Source organism: Piliocolobus tephrosceles, chromosome 2 (assembly GCF_002776525.5).
Source record: "Piliocolobus tephrosceles isolate RC106 chromosome 2, ASM277652v3, whole genome shotgun sequence".
Classification (NCBI taxonomy): Eukaryota; Metazoa; Chordata; class Mammalia; order Primates; family Cercopithecidae; genus Piliocolobus; species Piliocolobus tephrosceles.
The window spans coordinates 36,804,667-36,821,721 of NC_045435.1; the positions used below are offsets into that span (position 1 = coordinate 36,804,667).

A 17,055-nucleotide genomic window follows, 5' to 3' on the forward strand; every position below is an offset into this window, starting at 1 on the left:
ACAATGTGTGAGTGCCTGGTCACCCACATCTTCACAAATCTGGAGTATTGCTAAAAATTTTAGTGTTTTAGGTGAAAAACAGTATCTTATTTTATTTTGTATTTCCTTTATTAGGAGTTAGAAAACACAAAATATTTCCAAAAAACAAGTCTATTCATTTGTTGATTGGCTCTCTATAGATTTTCTATGAATTACTTGTAAAAGTCCTTTATCATTTTCTATTGGGTTTGTCTTTTTGATGCTAATTTATAAGAGAAACAGATGCTGGAGAGGCTGTGGAGAGATAAGAATGCTTTTACACTGTTGGTGGGAATGTAAATTAGTTCAACCATTGTGGAAGGCAGTGTGGTGATTCCTCAAAGACCTACAATGAGAAATACCATTTGACCCAGCAATCCCATTATTGGGTATATACCCAAAGGAATATAAAACATGCTGTTATGAAGATACATGCACACATATGTTTATTGCAGCACTATTCACAATGGCAAAGACATAGAGTCAACCCAAATGCCCATCAATGATAGACTGGATAAAGAAAATGTGGTACATATACACCGTGGAATACTATGCAGCCATAAAAAGGAATGAGATCATGTCCTTTGCAGGGACATGATGGAACTGGAAGCCAATATTCTCAGTGAACTAAAGCAGGAACAGAAAACCAAATGCCATATGCTCTCACTCATAATTGGGAGCTGAACAATGAGAACACATGGACATAGGGAGGGGAATAACACACACTGGGGCAGGAGTTGGGGGAAGGAGAGCATAAAAAAATGGCTAATATATGCTGGGGTTAATACTTAGGTGATGGGTTGATAGGTGCAGCAAACCACTGTGGCACACACTTACCTATGTAACAAACCTGTGCATCCTGCACCTATATCCCAGAACTTATAATAAAATAAAAATAAAGTAACGCCTCTGTACTCCAAAATTATAAGACTGTATGTCCATGTTTTATTGTAGTACATTTATGCCTTTATTTGTTTTTCTTTCTTTTCTTTTTAAAGTGTGTCCTCTCTACCAGGACCAGATCTCAGGCTTCAGGAAGGGAAGAAGACTCTGTAAAGGAATCCTAAAGGACACCAGGATGAGAACCTTCCAGAAGTTGGAAGGGACATTGAAACTCACTAAGAGGGACCCAAGTCCTTTCAGAGGCTACTACACTGACAAAATACAGAAGGACAATGGAAGACCAGACCTGAATCAACAGGCTCTGGCCCTTTTAAACCCAAGGATAGTCTATCTCAGTGGGTTGAGTTGGCCTGGCCCAACATTGAGCCATCTGGGGGAAAATGGGCTACATCTGTTTAGTTTCCATTTGATTCCTCCATCTCTTCATGATGTGACCTCAGACCTCAGTCTTACTAAGCCTCTCTAGATCCCAGTCTATGAAGTTCAGAGCATGTATGTATGTCTTGGAACCATCTGTGTGATCCTGGGAGAGTTACTAAACTTCCTGAACCTTATGTTCTTCATCGTTGTCTCCTAAGATTGTTGTGAGAACTCAAAGAGTTTGTGTACCAAAAATGCCTGGTATACAGTAGGTGCTGGCTTATTAGACATTTGTTAAATTGCCTTTCTTCTCTTAATCTTCTGAATTTTTATCACGGTCCACATTTTCCAAATTCTCTCTCCTTACTCTTGCCTTTTCGAGACCCAAGGGATCAATCAGCTAGCTAATCTGATAAAAATTAATCCTAGGTAGGTAGGTAGGTAGGTAGGTAGGTAGGTAGGTAGGTAGACAGACTCTTTAATAGTTTTGTGGTGGCCCTGCATGCTGTGGTTCAGATGAGTAGTAACTAGAATTTCAGGCTGGCCTACTTTTGGATGGGACTGGTCCCATCTTCCCACTGGAGATTTTGAGTGGAAAGCATTTCTACACAATTCTAGTGAATATCTTTGAAGAGTTCTTCTAAATAGATGGGTGAGCCATACCTAGTGTCCCTTATTTTTTAGCTGAGTTTATAAAACTCCCCAGGCAGCACTACATTGCCCTGAACAGAGAGTTAATTCTGATTCAGGGAACAGTGCCAGCTTCTTAATGAAATGCCAACAGCTCCTTTTCAGCCTCCTGGAACAAAGCTCAGCTCCTGCTGGCTGAAGATATTGCTGAATAATGGGGACAGGCAGCAGAATCTGGAGACCAGGTGGCCTGTTAGGGAATGGGCCACAAAGTCAAGAACATAGTCATAGAGGCCAGGTTGTCATAAATTAGAATGGACAGAATTATCTGTGTGCTTACCTTACCCTGTCTATTTGGGCTTACAGAGAGAGAGAGAGAATTAAATAGTGATGGAATTGTCCCCTGATTTTGGACATGTATAGAAAACTTTCTCTATCTCTTCCTCTTTCCACTCACATATCTACTGAGAGAAAAGCACTGTTGATACTGACATTGTAACATAGCACCTGCCATATATCATGCCCCGTTCTCTTGACAGCCTCCTAGAGATACCCTGGAAATGAGGCAGAAATTCTGCTATGATGGCAATACTTAATGATAGTTATTATGACAATAACCAGCATTAACTGAACACTAACCATGTACCTGGCAATGTGCTAAGCTAAGATAATGTGCTTTACACACATCCTTTCTTTTAATCCTCACCACAGCTATGAAATAGGTACTATAATTATCTTTGTTTTACGAATGAAGAACTAGAGGATCCAAGGGGGCAGATGATTTACCTAAGGCAACACAGCTGAAAAAGGAGCCAGGATTTATACTCAGGGGGCCTGCCTCCAGAGTGGCCATGATTAAACCGTGCAATCTTTATCATTTGTGTGGTCCATTATAGTTTTGTACTTACTATCTCATTTGCTTCTCAGAAGGACCTGTGGAGATAAACCCAGGCTGCCCTGCTAAGCAGTACAAGACCACAAGCCCTTCTCCCCAAGTCTCTGGTATCAGCAGCGTTCCTCTTCACAAATGCCTTAGCCTAAAATTTCTATAATTAGACACCATTTGTTTAAATCACAACACTTACTGCCTCCCAAAACTATAACACATACTGCATCCAACCTGCCCTATATGAGTTAATCAAGGGATATGTTCATTGACCTGTGGATGTAGCATTAGAGCAAACATGGAACATGGCATACTATGTTAATGAATATGCTGGTTTCTAGCAAAGGCAAATTCCAGAGTAAAAACCTTATTAATTCAAACCACAGTGGGCCATAATACATGACTTTTTAACTATCCAAGTTTGGATTACCCAACATTTTCTTGCAAACACCATACCTCTAGTCAGCTAAGAGAGATATTGCTCTGAATCTTCCATAATTGTGACTTTGTCATTATGAAACAAAACAAAAACAAAACAAAACAGGTAAACCCCAAGCCAAAACTCAACAGGACAGTCTTTAGAAGAAGGCCAAACTGCTAGGAATATTTTCTTCTGAGTATAGGAGATAATTTGTAAATGGAACTGGACATGTGTATTTTCCCGGCTCTGTGCAGTTTTCCTTCACCTTCTTCCACCAGTCACTTGGTGCTAGCTGGCAGGAAGTCCATTCTCTTCTGACTATGACCCAGACCATAGCCTATAAGAAGCAGGATCTTGGGCAGCTCTGGGAGGCTGTGGCCCAGGGGAAGGAGGCAGCACAAAGTCCCTGTCATAGTTCCCACAGTCTACAGGTCAGAATTCATCTAATCCTTGTACCTTCTCTTATTGGTGCTCCGCGGACAAGTGAAAGCCGATCCTGAGAGCTGCTCAGCATAGAGATTGTAGGGGCAGACCTGAGGATTATTCTGAAATAAAGGATGCAATAAACAATATTACTCCCATCTGAAAAGCATCCCACCTTCCCACCAACCAACTCAGTATGGGGATGGGGATGCTCTGAGCCACTGCACAAGACCATGTCCAACCCAATATGTTTCTTGTAACAACTTTTGATGTGACTTGCCCCTCTGATTATAAAAGTAATATATACTTATTGTAGAAAATGTATAAACTATATGATATCACCCATTATCTCACAACCAGAAATAACCGAGTGTTAACATGTTGGTATTTTTCCTTGCATTCTTCTCTTCCAAAATTGTGACCCTATGATACCTATAATCCTGTAATAATCAGGCATTTTTTTCTTTTTTTTTTTTAAGAAAACATTATACCATGAGGATTTTTTATGCCATGATACAACCTTCAAAAAGTTTTGAAAATACTTTGTTTACTGTGTTGTTGCTTTTCTAACCAGCATTAGTATGAACATCTTTGTGCACACGTTAAAGCATCTTGTTATTTTCTCATAATTGTCACATCCATGGTGTTCAAGGGGAATATGAGGAATTCCCCTTAACCCTGGATTTTGGGAATCCTACTGGAAACCCTACAGTTAATTTTACTAGTTTGGATTGGCTGCTGTGCCACCAATCCAATTTTAATCTTTGTATGGTCATTGCTCTGTATCTTCATTGCCCCTATGACTTGGGAAACCCCTAGACAGTTCACAGGCTAGATTGGAAGAGCCACAGTGGGTGGAGGCACTTTGGCCTGAAAGCTAGTGATCCAGGAATAGGATTCAGAGCTCTTCTAAGCACGTTATTTGCTTGTACCTGTCCTTCTGGCAGGGAACCTGGGCAGCGAGGATCCTCCGAAGCACACTCATTCCCAAATCCAGAAATGTACTGTATGTGACAAAGACATAAATGCCACCATTAGTAGGATTTAAAGAGCATTTCACAAAGTTGGCAGTCCACAAAGTAAGAATTTCTATATAGACATACGTTTGTGTATGACGTTCCATGTATAATATCTTTACTGTGTCTTGACATATGAATTATTTAGGGAAGACAATATGCTTTCTGTGAATTTTAAAGACTTCCAATTAATCAGAGGAGTGCTGGATATTGCATAGACTTCTCCACCTTTAGCTGTACTTAGCTGATTTATGGGTCTACACTGTAACCTCCCTGAACTTGAGACTCCATTTCCCTTTCAAACTCTGGAAAAAAAAGAAAAACCATCTAGGAAGAGATGTGTGGGTCCAATCCCTGACAGCAAAACCCTCTCCAAACTAGCCTTGCTGCAGGCAGAAGCCTCTGCTATCTGCCTCATCTATGGAACACATCTACATTTGTGTGAATGCATGAAAATAAAGTTTAAAGATATGGGTGGCCTTCAGGAGACATGCCAGCCCAGAATCTTTTTGCAATGACACAATGAAACCTACTCTGATTGCCATCTCTTCACTTTACACCCAGAGGAAACAAAAGTTAAAAGGTTTCTCAGCAAGGTAAGTCACGGGGAGCCCCTGAAACTTACTCTTATAACACTCAACACACTTGAGAGTTCTTGTGCACTGTCTGGCTCTTTTGCTAGCCTAGAAGCTGCATGAAGGTGGGACTATGGCAGTCTTGGCTCATAGAAGGTAATCAATGGAAATCTATTGATTGATTGAGTTTTTCACTTAAAGCCAATTCTAATGTAAGTGTATGTGTGCTGATGTAAATAGGGTTAGAAGCCTCTTTGCTCTAACTTAAATACCAATTGATTTTAGCCCAGGATAATGAAAGTGCAGTCTTGCTCAGTGAGTGAAATGCCACCATCTGAACATATCTTCTTAAGAGATACAAGAAAGGTGGAAGCAGGTGAAGGGTAGGCCCTCCAGAGTTCTCAGCGGCATGGAGATGTAACAAGCCTGGATGTGTGAGTGATGATCAGGCCAACAACAGTCTATATTTGGAAGAAATATCAGATGTGAATGTTATGACCTGGGAAGTAATGGAAGTGAAATGATTCTTTTTGCCTTCAGACTCAATATTTTGCATATTTGAAAATTTGTCATCACAAAAAATACTAAGCTATATACTGATTTGTTAAAAGCAGCAGCATGCAGTTAGGATGATATCTTTGGGGAAATGGCAGAGGCCATCCAGCATTCTGATTCTCCGCTGCATCCAATTTTCTTCTCTCAAAATGAACCCCATGCTCACCATCAACGGGATTGAATTTGAGCTGCTGAGAATTGGTAATAACCCCAAATTATCTTCAATTCTGTGAAATGGAATTTTAGACCAGCCTATGACTGAAGCCACTGGGCATTACAGTGCCTTCGCTTTGTTCAACTGCCGCATTGTTTCTCTCTGCAAGAGAGGAAGGAAGGCTGGAGTACAGCTGAGCTTTCTGGCAGGCACCAGTGGATTTACTCATTAACCTTTCCCATTCTTTGTAACTGCTTGCCTCAGAAGAGAGTTCAGGGTTATGTGTTTGCAACAAGAGCTAGTATATATGTTTCTGAAGCCCTTGATTCAGACTGTGCTTTAAAAAATAGAAAAGAAAGTAGAAAGAACAGCTGGTGGTTTGGAAGGGAGCCACCAAGCACCAAGAGGTGTGAGTTCTGAATCCGTTTCTCAATCTTAGCTGCAGTGCATTGGCTAAAGAGGAAGGTGAAAACTGCTGAGTCACTATCAAATCGATTGGTTTTTCTGATCCCCTGAGAGAAAAATTACAGATGAGTTTATTACAGCTTTAAAATGCCATGTCCCTCACTGCCAAAGGCATCTGAATTAAGGAAGCAGTATTCGCAGCTGCTTTCTCCAGACATTGAGCTCAAGGACAGAATCTGAACTCTGCTTTTATCAGCTGCGAAAATCCGAGCATTCATTTCCAGCTTGTTCAGTGCCTATGTAAAAGTATATTGTGTACAAAAATAAGACTAAAAAGCTAACATTAAGCAAGTGTGTTTGTATGTTTTCTACAGTTCAGATTTCTGAATAATTTGATCCGACAGAAAAATATGATTTCATTTCATTTCAAGAGAATTATATGCATACTTTCTAAATGCAAGAATAAATTTCTGAGCTCCATGTGACTTTGGTACCATCGGTTCTTTGGCAGCTTACCAGTATACAGCTTTTTAATTCTCACCTGGTCCCCAGGATATGGTTTACTTGTCAGAGTAGTTTTATGAGGTGCTTTCTCCTGACTCTGATTCTAGGTAACACCTGATGAGATGAACAGATGGTGTACCTCACTTCCTCTTACTGGGCATGAAGGAAAGAGAGAGAAGTCAGGGGAGAGATGAAACTACTGCTACATTTTTTTTTTTCCTGTGGAAAAATAGTCTAATATTTCTAGTTAACCTTGATGGGAACATAGAACACAGATTGTAAAGAAAACTTGCAGATTATTGCAGTAGGCTGAATAATGGCTCGCTCTGACAGATATGTATGGCTTAACCCCTGAAACCTGTGAATATTACCTTTTCTAGCCAAACCGACTTTTGCATGTAAGATTAAGGAGTTTGGGATGGGGAGATATCCTAATTATTTGGGTGCATCCTAAATGTCATCATGAATGTCATTATAAGAGGGAGGCAAAGGGAGATTTGACTTATAAGAGGACAAAAGGTGACGTGATTACAAAAGCAGAGAGATACATTTTTTTGAAGACAGAGGAAGAGGCTACAAACCAAGGAATGTGGGTAGACTCTAGAAGAGGAAACAGAATCCATGGAAAAGGCAAGGAAACACAATCTCTCATAGAGTCTCCAGAAGAAAAAAGCCACACTGACACCTTGACTTTACCCCAGTGCAGCTGATTTCAGACTTGTGACCTCCACAACTTCAAGATAATAAATTTGTGCTGTTTTAAGCCATAAATTTGTGGTAATTTTTTACAGCAGCAACAGGAAATCAGTTGTGTAGAACAGCAGGCCCCATCTCTGGCTAATCATTAGAATCACTCCAGAAGCTTGTTACATACAAACCCAGAGCCAGCAAATCAAGGATTTGGTGGTGGGGCCCAGAGCCTGAATGTTAAGCAAGCTCTTCGTTTCAGAAATGAGGAAACCAAGGTTGGGAGAAGCTAAGCAACTTACTCAGATGCACAGGGTATTTAATTTTAAATTTAATTTTATTATTGTATCTTTTGAATTTTCTTCCCCTAGTTGTACTTTTGTGTAAATGTGATTTCATTTATGGCTTTGTGTTGACATATTCATTAAAATGAAGAAATAAAAGATGAGAAACAGTTTAAAAATTATGTAATGTTTACTGAGTAGAATGAATATGATGCAATCTGGTTTTCTGTGCTCGGATTCCTGACCTCTGGAGTTAACCTTTCCTTGTAAAGATTAGACAGCAGGCAGGGAAGAATGCCTTTGAAACTGAGAGCAAAGACTGGCATGCAATTTACATTGATGTCCTGGTGCCGTGCATAATAAGTTGCTTAAACATGACAGCAGGATAGGATTTTATATATAATTTATTTATAAACGGTAAAGATGTTTCCTACCCCTGCTGAACTTCCTCATAGAATGTTCATCAGAAAACAAAGTTTCTATCTACTCTTTCTTCCAAGACTTCAACTCCTGCCATTGACATCGTGACCTTCAGTTCTATTCCCCTTGCCCTGCCCACTCCCCTGAAATCCAACTACCACCTAGGTATCTCAATTTGGCTGGCCTTCCATCAACTCAAATTTGGCTGACACAGTTTTGGATTCTAGAGCATGCAGGCATTCTGTATGTGCTGTGCCTTTGCACTCACTCTTCCCTCCAGACCCCATCCTTCTTCACTTGGCCAGTTCCTACTCCTAAGATTCAGTTTAGGTACAGGCTCCTTTAGCAAGTTTCTTTTCACTCTTCCTAGCCCAGACTCAGTTCTTCTACTATATTAATCTCCAGTATCATGCACTAGCACAAAATATTTGCTGAATGAAAGAATGAGAGTTAACTTTTAGTCAGGCATAAAGATAAAAAACCAAAGTCTCTTACTCTGGTGTTGAGTGTTTTCAGGATTCCTACCAAATAGGAAGGTGTTTGATTCTTCAAACTCAGAAACATCTCCCTTTAACTGATGGATTCTTCAAACTCAGCATCAGTTAGAGGGTATTAGGGCACTTCTCAAACCCTGCATTCTGGGAAGATGTCTGTTGTGGGGTGGTCTTGCCCACTAGGCCTGAGCCAAGGTTCTGGGCAGTTCTGTTCAGTTACACATGCATGTGTTGAGCATTGATGCAAGCCTGGGCTGGGCACTAGGCATGGCTTCAGATATTAGGTATATATTCTGTTTTCCTTGCCTTAACATAACCAGTCTAGTAGGGCCACTGAGGCCCCTTTTTGAGCCTGGACTTTGCATTCAAACATACCCTGGTTCTAATCCAGTCATCTATTGGCAGTGACCTTGGGCAAATCATAGTCTCTCCAAGCATTACTTTTCTAATTGAAACAAGAACCTTTCTCTACACCCCAGATTTATTTTGAGGATTATGAGTTAATTCATAGTTAAAATGCCTAGCGCCTAACAGCATGTAACCCACACATACTTTTCAATTGCGCATTACTAAAAAGAAGGAATGATTTCCTAGAGGAGGTGCTAGGGCTTCTACTGGCCAAGGGCTGATGGCTGATTCAGAGTCTCAATTAACTAAATAGATTAAGCATATCTAATTGGTCACCGGAAGTGGTCCATGAAGCTGCAGCAATGGGAAGGTGTCAGAGCAGGCGGTAGGAAAGAGACATAGTGATAAACGTGTGTGTCCGTAGTGGAGGGGAGCTCTTAGGATGTCTACAGATTTCCAAGACAATAATTGAAACAAACGAAGGCAAGGGATGACCACTAAGAGCTTCATTTCTTTCCTTTGTTACCTTTCCCTTGTTCTTCAGCCCCAGCCGTGCCCAGACACCACAGTGAAGCCTCTGAACACAGGGGTTTGAACCAGGGCCTCTCCCAGTCTTTTCCAACTCTGATACCCTGGAGTTCTCAGAAGCTTCCGTAAATTTTGGCTGAAGAAGGCACAGTAAACTTGCCAGCTGGTTTCTTACCTTTAACTCAGCCATTTTGTCTGTCTTCTATGTGTGATGACTTCAGGAAACCCAGGCCCAGAGGATATAAAGCCACAATGCTTCTTCCTCCTTCAAACCACTCTTTGGATATTCTGGTTCCCACTGCTTCACTGCGCTTCACTGGTCAGCGTGTCACTCAAACTAGCTGAAAGAATTGCCTAACTCATACATATGGACAAAGTCCAGCAAGCTTATTTAATAGGTTACACAATTGCTTTCAGTTTTTACAGTTTGTTTCTAAGTGTTTGCAGAGGCTTCACTCCTCTTCACCTGAGGTAGAGATTGGCCAATTATTTGTTCCAGTTAAAAATAGGCTTATTTCAAAAGGCAGAGAATTTGAAGCTATCAGGGAAAGAAGTTGTGGCAGATAGTGCCTGTTGTGATGGAGGATTCTCTGCTCAGTCCTGACTCAGGTTAGGAAGGAAGAGGGCAGTGCTGAGTCTCCTGGAGAGCAGTGAGAAAACCGCCAGACGTTTACCTGCTGCAGATGTTTACACTGGGGTAAGATGTTTACACAGCCACCTGAAGATAGGGACCGGGACCAGAATCAGTCAGTTTTTGGCAGGTGCTTCCCAGGAATGGGCTCAGGTTCTTGGTTGAACCATTCAGAGCCTGAAACATTTCACTTAGAGCAAACTGAGATGTTTCCTACTGCTCCTTTTAATTTCTTAAAGTACATTTAGTTTTCTTATAAATTCTTTAAGAGTTTTGTTTCCTAATGCCTTTATACTTCTAAAACAGACCAAGGGATTACTTTCCAGCCACCTCCTCTATGACTCCCTTGCTCTTCATCTTGGCCGCTCTCCTTGGTCATTGGCAGGTAGCAGCTTCATGACTAGTGGTGTTCAGAAAGGGGAAAACATATACTGAGTGGCTGCTTTTGTCAGATTTTTCCATATCGAATTCCACAAGAACAATCTTGTAAATTAGGCATTATCACAACTCAAATGCCAGCAGACGAGGAAGTGTAAATGAATAAAGTAGGCTAGCTGATTTTTCAAGATAAGATGAAGCTCCAATTTTTAAACATTGGCAATTAGAATAAGAGAGAGAGAGAGAGAGAGAGGGAGAGAGAAAACACCCTGTGGTTGATGGCAAAAATGCCCACATTCCTCCTGTACACTATTGAAATGAGGACTGTACACTATCGAAATGAGGACTCAGAAACTCTGATTACGGGAGCAATTAGGAGCTCTTCGCCTCAGTCTGATGTCCCTGCACATCAGTTCCATGAAGTCCATTTTCAGAAAGAACAGAAAAACAACAGTGTCAGGGCACCTGGATTATATCATGAATGCCTCAAGTTTGAGGAATTCTAAGAACCCGAGCTAAAGCTAATATGGATCAATTCTTTTGGGAATAGCTTTTCTTAGAGCACTGTAGGGAAGAAGAGCTTTCTTTCTTCACACATCACTAGGTTCACAAATGAGGCACCTATAAGAAAAGACAGATGATTGAGAAAAGCACACAAATTTATTTACCGTAAGTTTTACATTACAGGAATCTTCAGAAATGAAGACACAAAAGAAACAGGAAAACTTACAGTCTCATGCAGAAGTATAATCAGAGGACAAAAGGACATAATCTAATGGTAATAAACTGGAGAACTTAGCAAGTCCTATTTGTCCAGATTCTTCTTGGTGTCTCTGTATCTGTGAGGATATAGGGTACCTATGGAATGAAGGTTTTATGATCTACTTCAGGGGACAGTCACTTAGGTTTTATGGCCTGCTTCAGGGGAGAAGGGGTAAGAAGAAGGTATGAGAAACCTTGCTTCTGCAGTTTTCTCAAATATCATGGTGCAATATTTTGGGGTTATGTGTCCTGAATCCCATCAACGTTAAGATGGAGAGACCAGCCCAAATCTTTAGTTGGATTCCAACTAAGTCTTATCCACCCAAGGGACAGAGAAGTAGTCATAGATATGCCTTCACATCTGGTCACCTTCATTGGTTAGACACTGAAAACACAACAGAAAAAAAAAAAAAAATCTTTATTGCTACCAACTTGTCCCATCAAGAGAGTAAGATATACATATGTAAAGAGATGGAGTCCTACTCTATCATCAGGCTGCTGGAAAGCAGTGGTGCAGTCATGAATCACTGCAGCCTCAAACTCCTTGGCTCAAGTGATCCTTCGGCCTCAGTCTCCTAGAGTGCTGGGATTATAGGCGTGAGCCAGCACCCGTCCAATTATACTTTTTAAAAAATATTTTGACATTTATACTCGTTTATTATCTAAAAGCATTTTTTACCAATAGTTCTCAAGAAGTCCTAGCAAAAATTATGCTTCATGCTTTTTTGAAGAACTCTAGCTAATAACAGTCATTTGTGCAAAAGCCTTATTATGCTGCTGCTAATAATTGAAACAAATTTACCTTAGATTATTAAAAACTATTTTTTCTTAGAAAACTATAATTCAAGGACTCAAGCTTGGCTGCAGAAAGAAATGGAGTTGAGGAATACTGTTAATTTTTCCAGATTGACCCTGGAGTCATCAGCAATGGTTTACTTTATTTATTTATTTATTTAAGATGGAGTCTCACTGTGTCACCCAGACCGGAGTGCAGTGGCATGATCTTGACTCACTGCAACCTCCACCTCCTGGCTTCAAGTGATTCTCCTGCCTCAGCCTCCCGAGTAGCTGGGATTACAGGTGTGTGCCACTAGGCCTGGCTAATTTTTGTATTTTTAGTAGAGACAGTGTTTTGCCATGTTGGCCAGGCTGGTCTCAAACTCTTGATCTCAAGTGATCCACCCGCCTCGGCCTCCCAAAGTGTTGGGATTACAGGTGTGAGCCACTGCACCTGGCCTATTTTTATTTTTTAAATAAGATAGAAAATAAAAAAATCAGGATGAATTTTTTTTTAAATTAAAAGAAAGAGGAAGAAAGCAGAGGGAAGGAAGGCATTTGATTTATTTCTTAAAGGAGAAATACAAAGAGCTTTAGTTGGGTTAGGTCTCTGTGTAGCATTTGGTTTCCACTTTCCAACTCTATAGCCTATGCCACAACACACTTGTGACCAATTCTACATATAGATCATGATTTGCATAGCTTTCCTTTGTGTCAAAAAGAAACCAGGGCTATGTCCTTTCAAAGAGGAAGTGAAGAAAGTCTGAAGAACAGTCAAGCTGATGAAAGCTGCTTTAAAAATCCTTTTCCAAATTCCCAAGACTGCCTTTCTAAAAGGACTCTCTAGCATTCTTATTTTAATATCCTCTTGCAGCATACCTTGATTTCCAACGTACTTCTGAAACCTAATTAAAATGGAATAGAAAGTGAATTTGGTGTTTTCCACCTAAGTTTTAAATGAGAAATGAAAACTGTATATTTATTATTATTATTTAAAAGTATGGAGCAAAATCAGGAGTGCAGAGACCTGCAGCAGAGCCAGAGAGAGAATATGGGTGATAAAGTGTTGAATAAATTGTTTTTAGAAATCAAATTCACATACTAAGGAAGAACTGGGACAGAGAAGATTAAGCAAGCAAAAAGATAGGTTAACAAAATGATGAACAATTATGGACACACACACACACACACACTCACACACACACACACACACACACCCCACCCCCAAAAAGCTTTGGAGTGATTATGAAATCCAAGAATCCTAGTTCATAATTCATGTAAATGTGTTGCTGTGGAACCTATTTTTACTTCTCTCCATAAATACATTGTTGACACAAGAATAATATTCTCAGTTTTCTGACTATAGCTAAGGGACATTTCAGGAGTTGACTTTTCCTTAAAAAAAAAAATGGAGAGGAGGCTGTACATGTCCCTCATTGCCCTTGTGCAGGTATTAGATTTTGCCCTACCTATTTCCAAACAGAAAGCCTAGACTGCATACAGCAACAACCTTAAGAGTGAGGGAGTTGCCAATTTTTCACATCATTTTACCAGAATTCTTTTTTTCTGGTATTGCTGTTCTCTATGTATTATTAATTTGTATTTATATTTAACTCTGGCTATCAGTCCGCCTCTTCCAGTCACTGAGCCATTTGCAAAGGAGAGAAGAGGGAGACAAGGATTGCTATTATTAGGCACTCCTGTGTGTGAGAGGGTGGAGACAATTAAATAACACGATCTTGCATCTTTGAAAATGACAAAGATTGTTTGGGGTGGACAACTCAGGGCTGGTTAACAAGACCTTTTCCCTCAAGAAGGTAAAACAATGGAGATCCATTTTTGAAGTACTTAATTAAGCTTTCAGCAATGTGTGGGGAAAAATTACAGACCCGTAAAAACCCTCCCGTTGTAGGCAAGAGTAAATTTTCTCTGCAGTACACTGTCATTGCTCATTTACTGCATCATTTTGACATCATCTCATATTTCCACAAGGCTTTTACATAATCTATACACAGGGACAGAAAGGTAAGGAACACAGAGAACAGGGACAAAGTTTGGACCTCCTGTGTTGTCACTTCCTTTCATTTTTCCATTAAAGGGTGAGGCTGAAGGGTAGCATTTAAGATGATTTCGTCAAAAGGCTGTGACGGTAATAACTGAACACAGCAAGAGGAAAGCTGTGAAAAATTGCCACTGCTTGCTCTCTCTTCCAAAGGATGAGTGTAACTCAGTCATAATGAAGGCTCTTTAATGTTCCTGCCCCAAATCTTTTCCGATCAGGAAAGCCTGGAATCTGTAGGCAAGAAAGATAATTATATTAAGTCTCAAGCAATAAAACTTCAAATACTAATAGTAATTTTCCCCTTCTTTTCCATTTCTGTATGTCAGTGTGTTGTTCCTTAAAAAAAAACAGCTTTCTGAGGTTTTACTCAGAAAGCCACAGATTAAATAATAAAAATAAATTTTACCAAAATGGAAAACATTTGCCAACAAATTGGTGATAGTGTCATCTAAATCAGAAAGAATGAAGGTAAATCTCATAATACCTACTAGACTTTTATATAAAGTATTTGTATTGTGATGGACCTCTTGGAGTCCCAAGCAAATTATTTTCTTCTTCTATTTTATAACATAATCTTATTTATAGATTATTCTTGTTTTCTAGATCCTTATTTTCCCTTTGTTCTGATTTTCACCTTTTGTATTTAATAGGATAGAAGGAAATCAGTTGCTTGTGCCTACAAAGGGCTTTTCCCAACTTTTTAAAACTACTTCTGAACTTAAATTTGGAAATCACCTATCTAAATTTAAGAATCTATTTTATCAAGAAAAGATAGACACCAACCTGATTACCTTCTCTTAAAAAGTATCTCTTCTCTATGACCTGTGAAAAACAAAGATTTTGAAAGCTTAGCACACATACCTGCAAAAAGTGTCTAACTGAAACGACCACTAATGGTACTAAAAGGAATATATCCAAACTAAGAATCTTTTCCATAGCAGTAGACATGTAGTAGAGTGAGCTAAAAATCTGGTGTTAATTACATCAGAATTGTGGGAGTATTTCCACAAAAGCCTGCCTCATTCCAAAACGCATTAAGGATAGATCAAAAAATAAATGAATAACAAAAACTAAATAATGACAGAATGACATAAGAACTTATGCAATTCTTAGAGTATGGCAGCAAATCTGACTCTAAGTTTCCTAGCAGTCAGTCCCAAAAGGTACTAACCAGAATCCATAAGATAAAAAAAGCACCTGCCTGCTACAATAGTCTTGTCTATTTCTTAAAGAGGGGACTGTTCAACATAGCAAACCACCACATCCCTATAGTAAGTGGTGACAAATTCTATACGTCCTCAATATAGACAGATGACACAACACCAAAAGCAGTCTAATGACTGTTGTATTGTCTTTTTAAAAAACTAACTGCACCCCTACTTCAGTAGTTTCAGAATTATCTGCATTTGATAAGTAGAAAAAACAAGTTCAAGCAGTAGATGTACCTGCACAAATCCATCACCATTATTGAAAAGAAACCCTCAAAATATATGTTCCAATGTAAGAGTTTAAGAGCACCATGTTTTCATTTTTTCCCCCAAACTGCTGTAAACACTAAAGAGCACCATGTTTTCAGATGATGAAAAACATTTTCAAGAATAATAAATTCTGCTCTGACATTTCAGAAACTGCAGTGGTTACAGAGGAAGTATTACAAATGTCTCTGATTTAGGATGGCTTGACTATGATTTTTTGACTTTATGGTGGTGTGAAAGCAACATGCACTCAGTAGAAACTGTACTTTGAGTGCCCATACAATAGGCACTTTTTTCACTTTCAGTATAGTGTTCAATAAATTACATGAGCCATTCACAACTTTTTAATAAAATAGGCTTGTGTTAGATGATTCTGCCCCAACTGTAGGCTAACATAAGTGTTCTGAGCATGTTTAAGGAAGGCTAGGCTAAGCTCTGATGCTTGGTAAGTTAGGTGTAATCAATGTATTTTTGACTAACAATGTTTCCAATTTACATGGGGTTTACTGAAATATAACCCTATTGCAAGTTGAGGAGTATCTGTATTTCCTTTACATAGACCTGCTGTGATAAGAAAAGTTAATCGGATAATGATACAGATCAGCTGGAGATGAACTCTAAGACATTCAAATCTGAAATTATGCAGCTAAGAGTTCCTCTGAATTAGAACAGAGCATGTTCTTCTAAGGCCAAGGCCAGCTTGCTCTCTCTGGTACGACAGCGATTCATTCAGATTCTTGCTGTCTTAAAGACTATAGCTGGATTATTTTTAGCCACAAGACACCAGGGCAAAGTTGCATTCACTTACCCCAGAGGTAGAAAAGTTGGTTTATCATTAGTATACATCTTAAAACAATCCCACAAAAACCAAGAAGGAGAGTGATTCCCTTTCCTGTCTATGGCAGGACAGGAAAATCTGATTTTTCTGGAGTGTGAGGAGTTACTACTAGAAGGAGTTAGACTTCCTTTTGGAGAAGAAATCTTTTTTTTTTTTGAGACGGAGTCTTGCTCTGTCACCCAGGCTGCTGGAGGGCAGTGGCACGAACTCAGTTCACTGCAAGCTCTGCCTCCCAGGTTCATGCCATTCTCCTGCCTCAGCCTCCTGAGTAGCTGGGACTACAGGTGCCCACCACCGTGCCTGGCTAATTTTTTGTGTTTTTAGTAGAGATGGGGTTTCACCGTGCTAGCCAGGATGGTCTCGATCTCCTGACCTTGTGATCCACCCGCCTCGGCCTCCCAAAGTGTTGGGATTACAGGCGTGAGGCACTGTCCCTAGAAGGAGAAGAAATCTTTATGCTAAATTCTGGAAGAACTGATGTATAGAAACTGGGTGAAATTTGGTTGTCAGCTCCTTTGATT

The 17,055-nt window shown here is 39.8% G+C and overlaps 2 protein-coding genes and 1 long non-coding RNA gene across 9 annotated transcripts in view; 1 reads left to right on the forward strand and 2 right to left on the reverse strand.

Annotated features, from left to right (window-relative positions):
- The window catches only part of LOC111543978, a 61,726-nt gene extending 57,663 nt beyond the window's left edge, over positions 1 to 4,063 (forward strand). For all 3 annotated transcript variants that reach the window (XR_002731994.2, XR_002731996.2, XR_002731995.2), the window contains one exon: positions 1,017 to 4,063. This is a non-coding gene — a long non-coding RNA (uncharacterized LOC111543978). The remainder of the gene's footprint in view (positions 1 to 1,016) is intronic.
- Positions 1 to 11,112, reverse strand: part of HGD (homogentisate 1,2-dioxygenase) — a 55,946-nt gene extending 44,834 nt beyond the window's left edge. For 2 of the 4 annotated variants that reach the window (XM_023214353.3, XM_023214338.3), the window contains exons 1-3: positions 9,787 to 11,112; positions 4,574 to 4,645; positions 3,675 to 3,763 (exon numbers count right to left, since the gene is read on the reverse strand). In XM_023214353.3, the coding sequence (XP_023070121.1) occupies positions 3,675 to 3,763; positions 4,574 to 4,645; positions 9,787 to 9,801 (176 nt within the window). In that variant the 5' untranslated portion in view covers positions 9,802 to 11,112. Of the gene's footprint in view, positions 1 to 3,674; positions 3,764 to 4,573; positions 4,646 to 6,887; positions 6,952 to 9,786 lie in introns of those variants that run through there. The other 2 variants (XM_023214344.3, XM_031935153.1) reach the window with 2 other exon arrangements.
- Positions 11,113 to 11,260: 148 nt separating this feature from the next.
- The window catches only part of RABL3 (RAB, member of RAS oncogene family like 3), a 41,506-nt gene continuing 35,711 nt past the window's right edge, over positions 11,261 to 17,055 (reverse strand). Inside the window, exons 7-8 of one of the 2 annotated variants that reach the window (XM_023214363.2) lie at positions 15,005 to 15,043; positions 11,261 to 14,452 (exon numbers count right to left, since the gene is read on the reverse strand). In XM_023214363.2, the coding sequence (XP_023070131.1) occupies positions 14,387 to 14,452; positions 15,005 to 15,043 (105 nt within the window). In that variant the 3' untranslated portion in view covers positions 11,261 to 14,386. The remainder of the gene's footprint in view (positions 14,453 to 15,004; positions 15,044 to 17,055) is intronic. The other variant, XR_002731991.1, reaches the window with a different exon arrangement.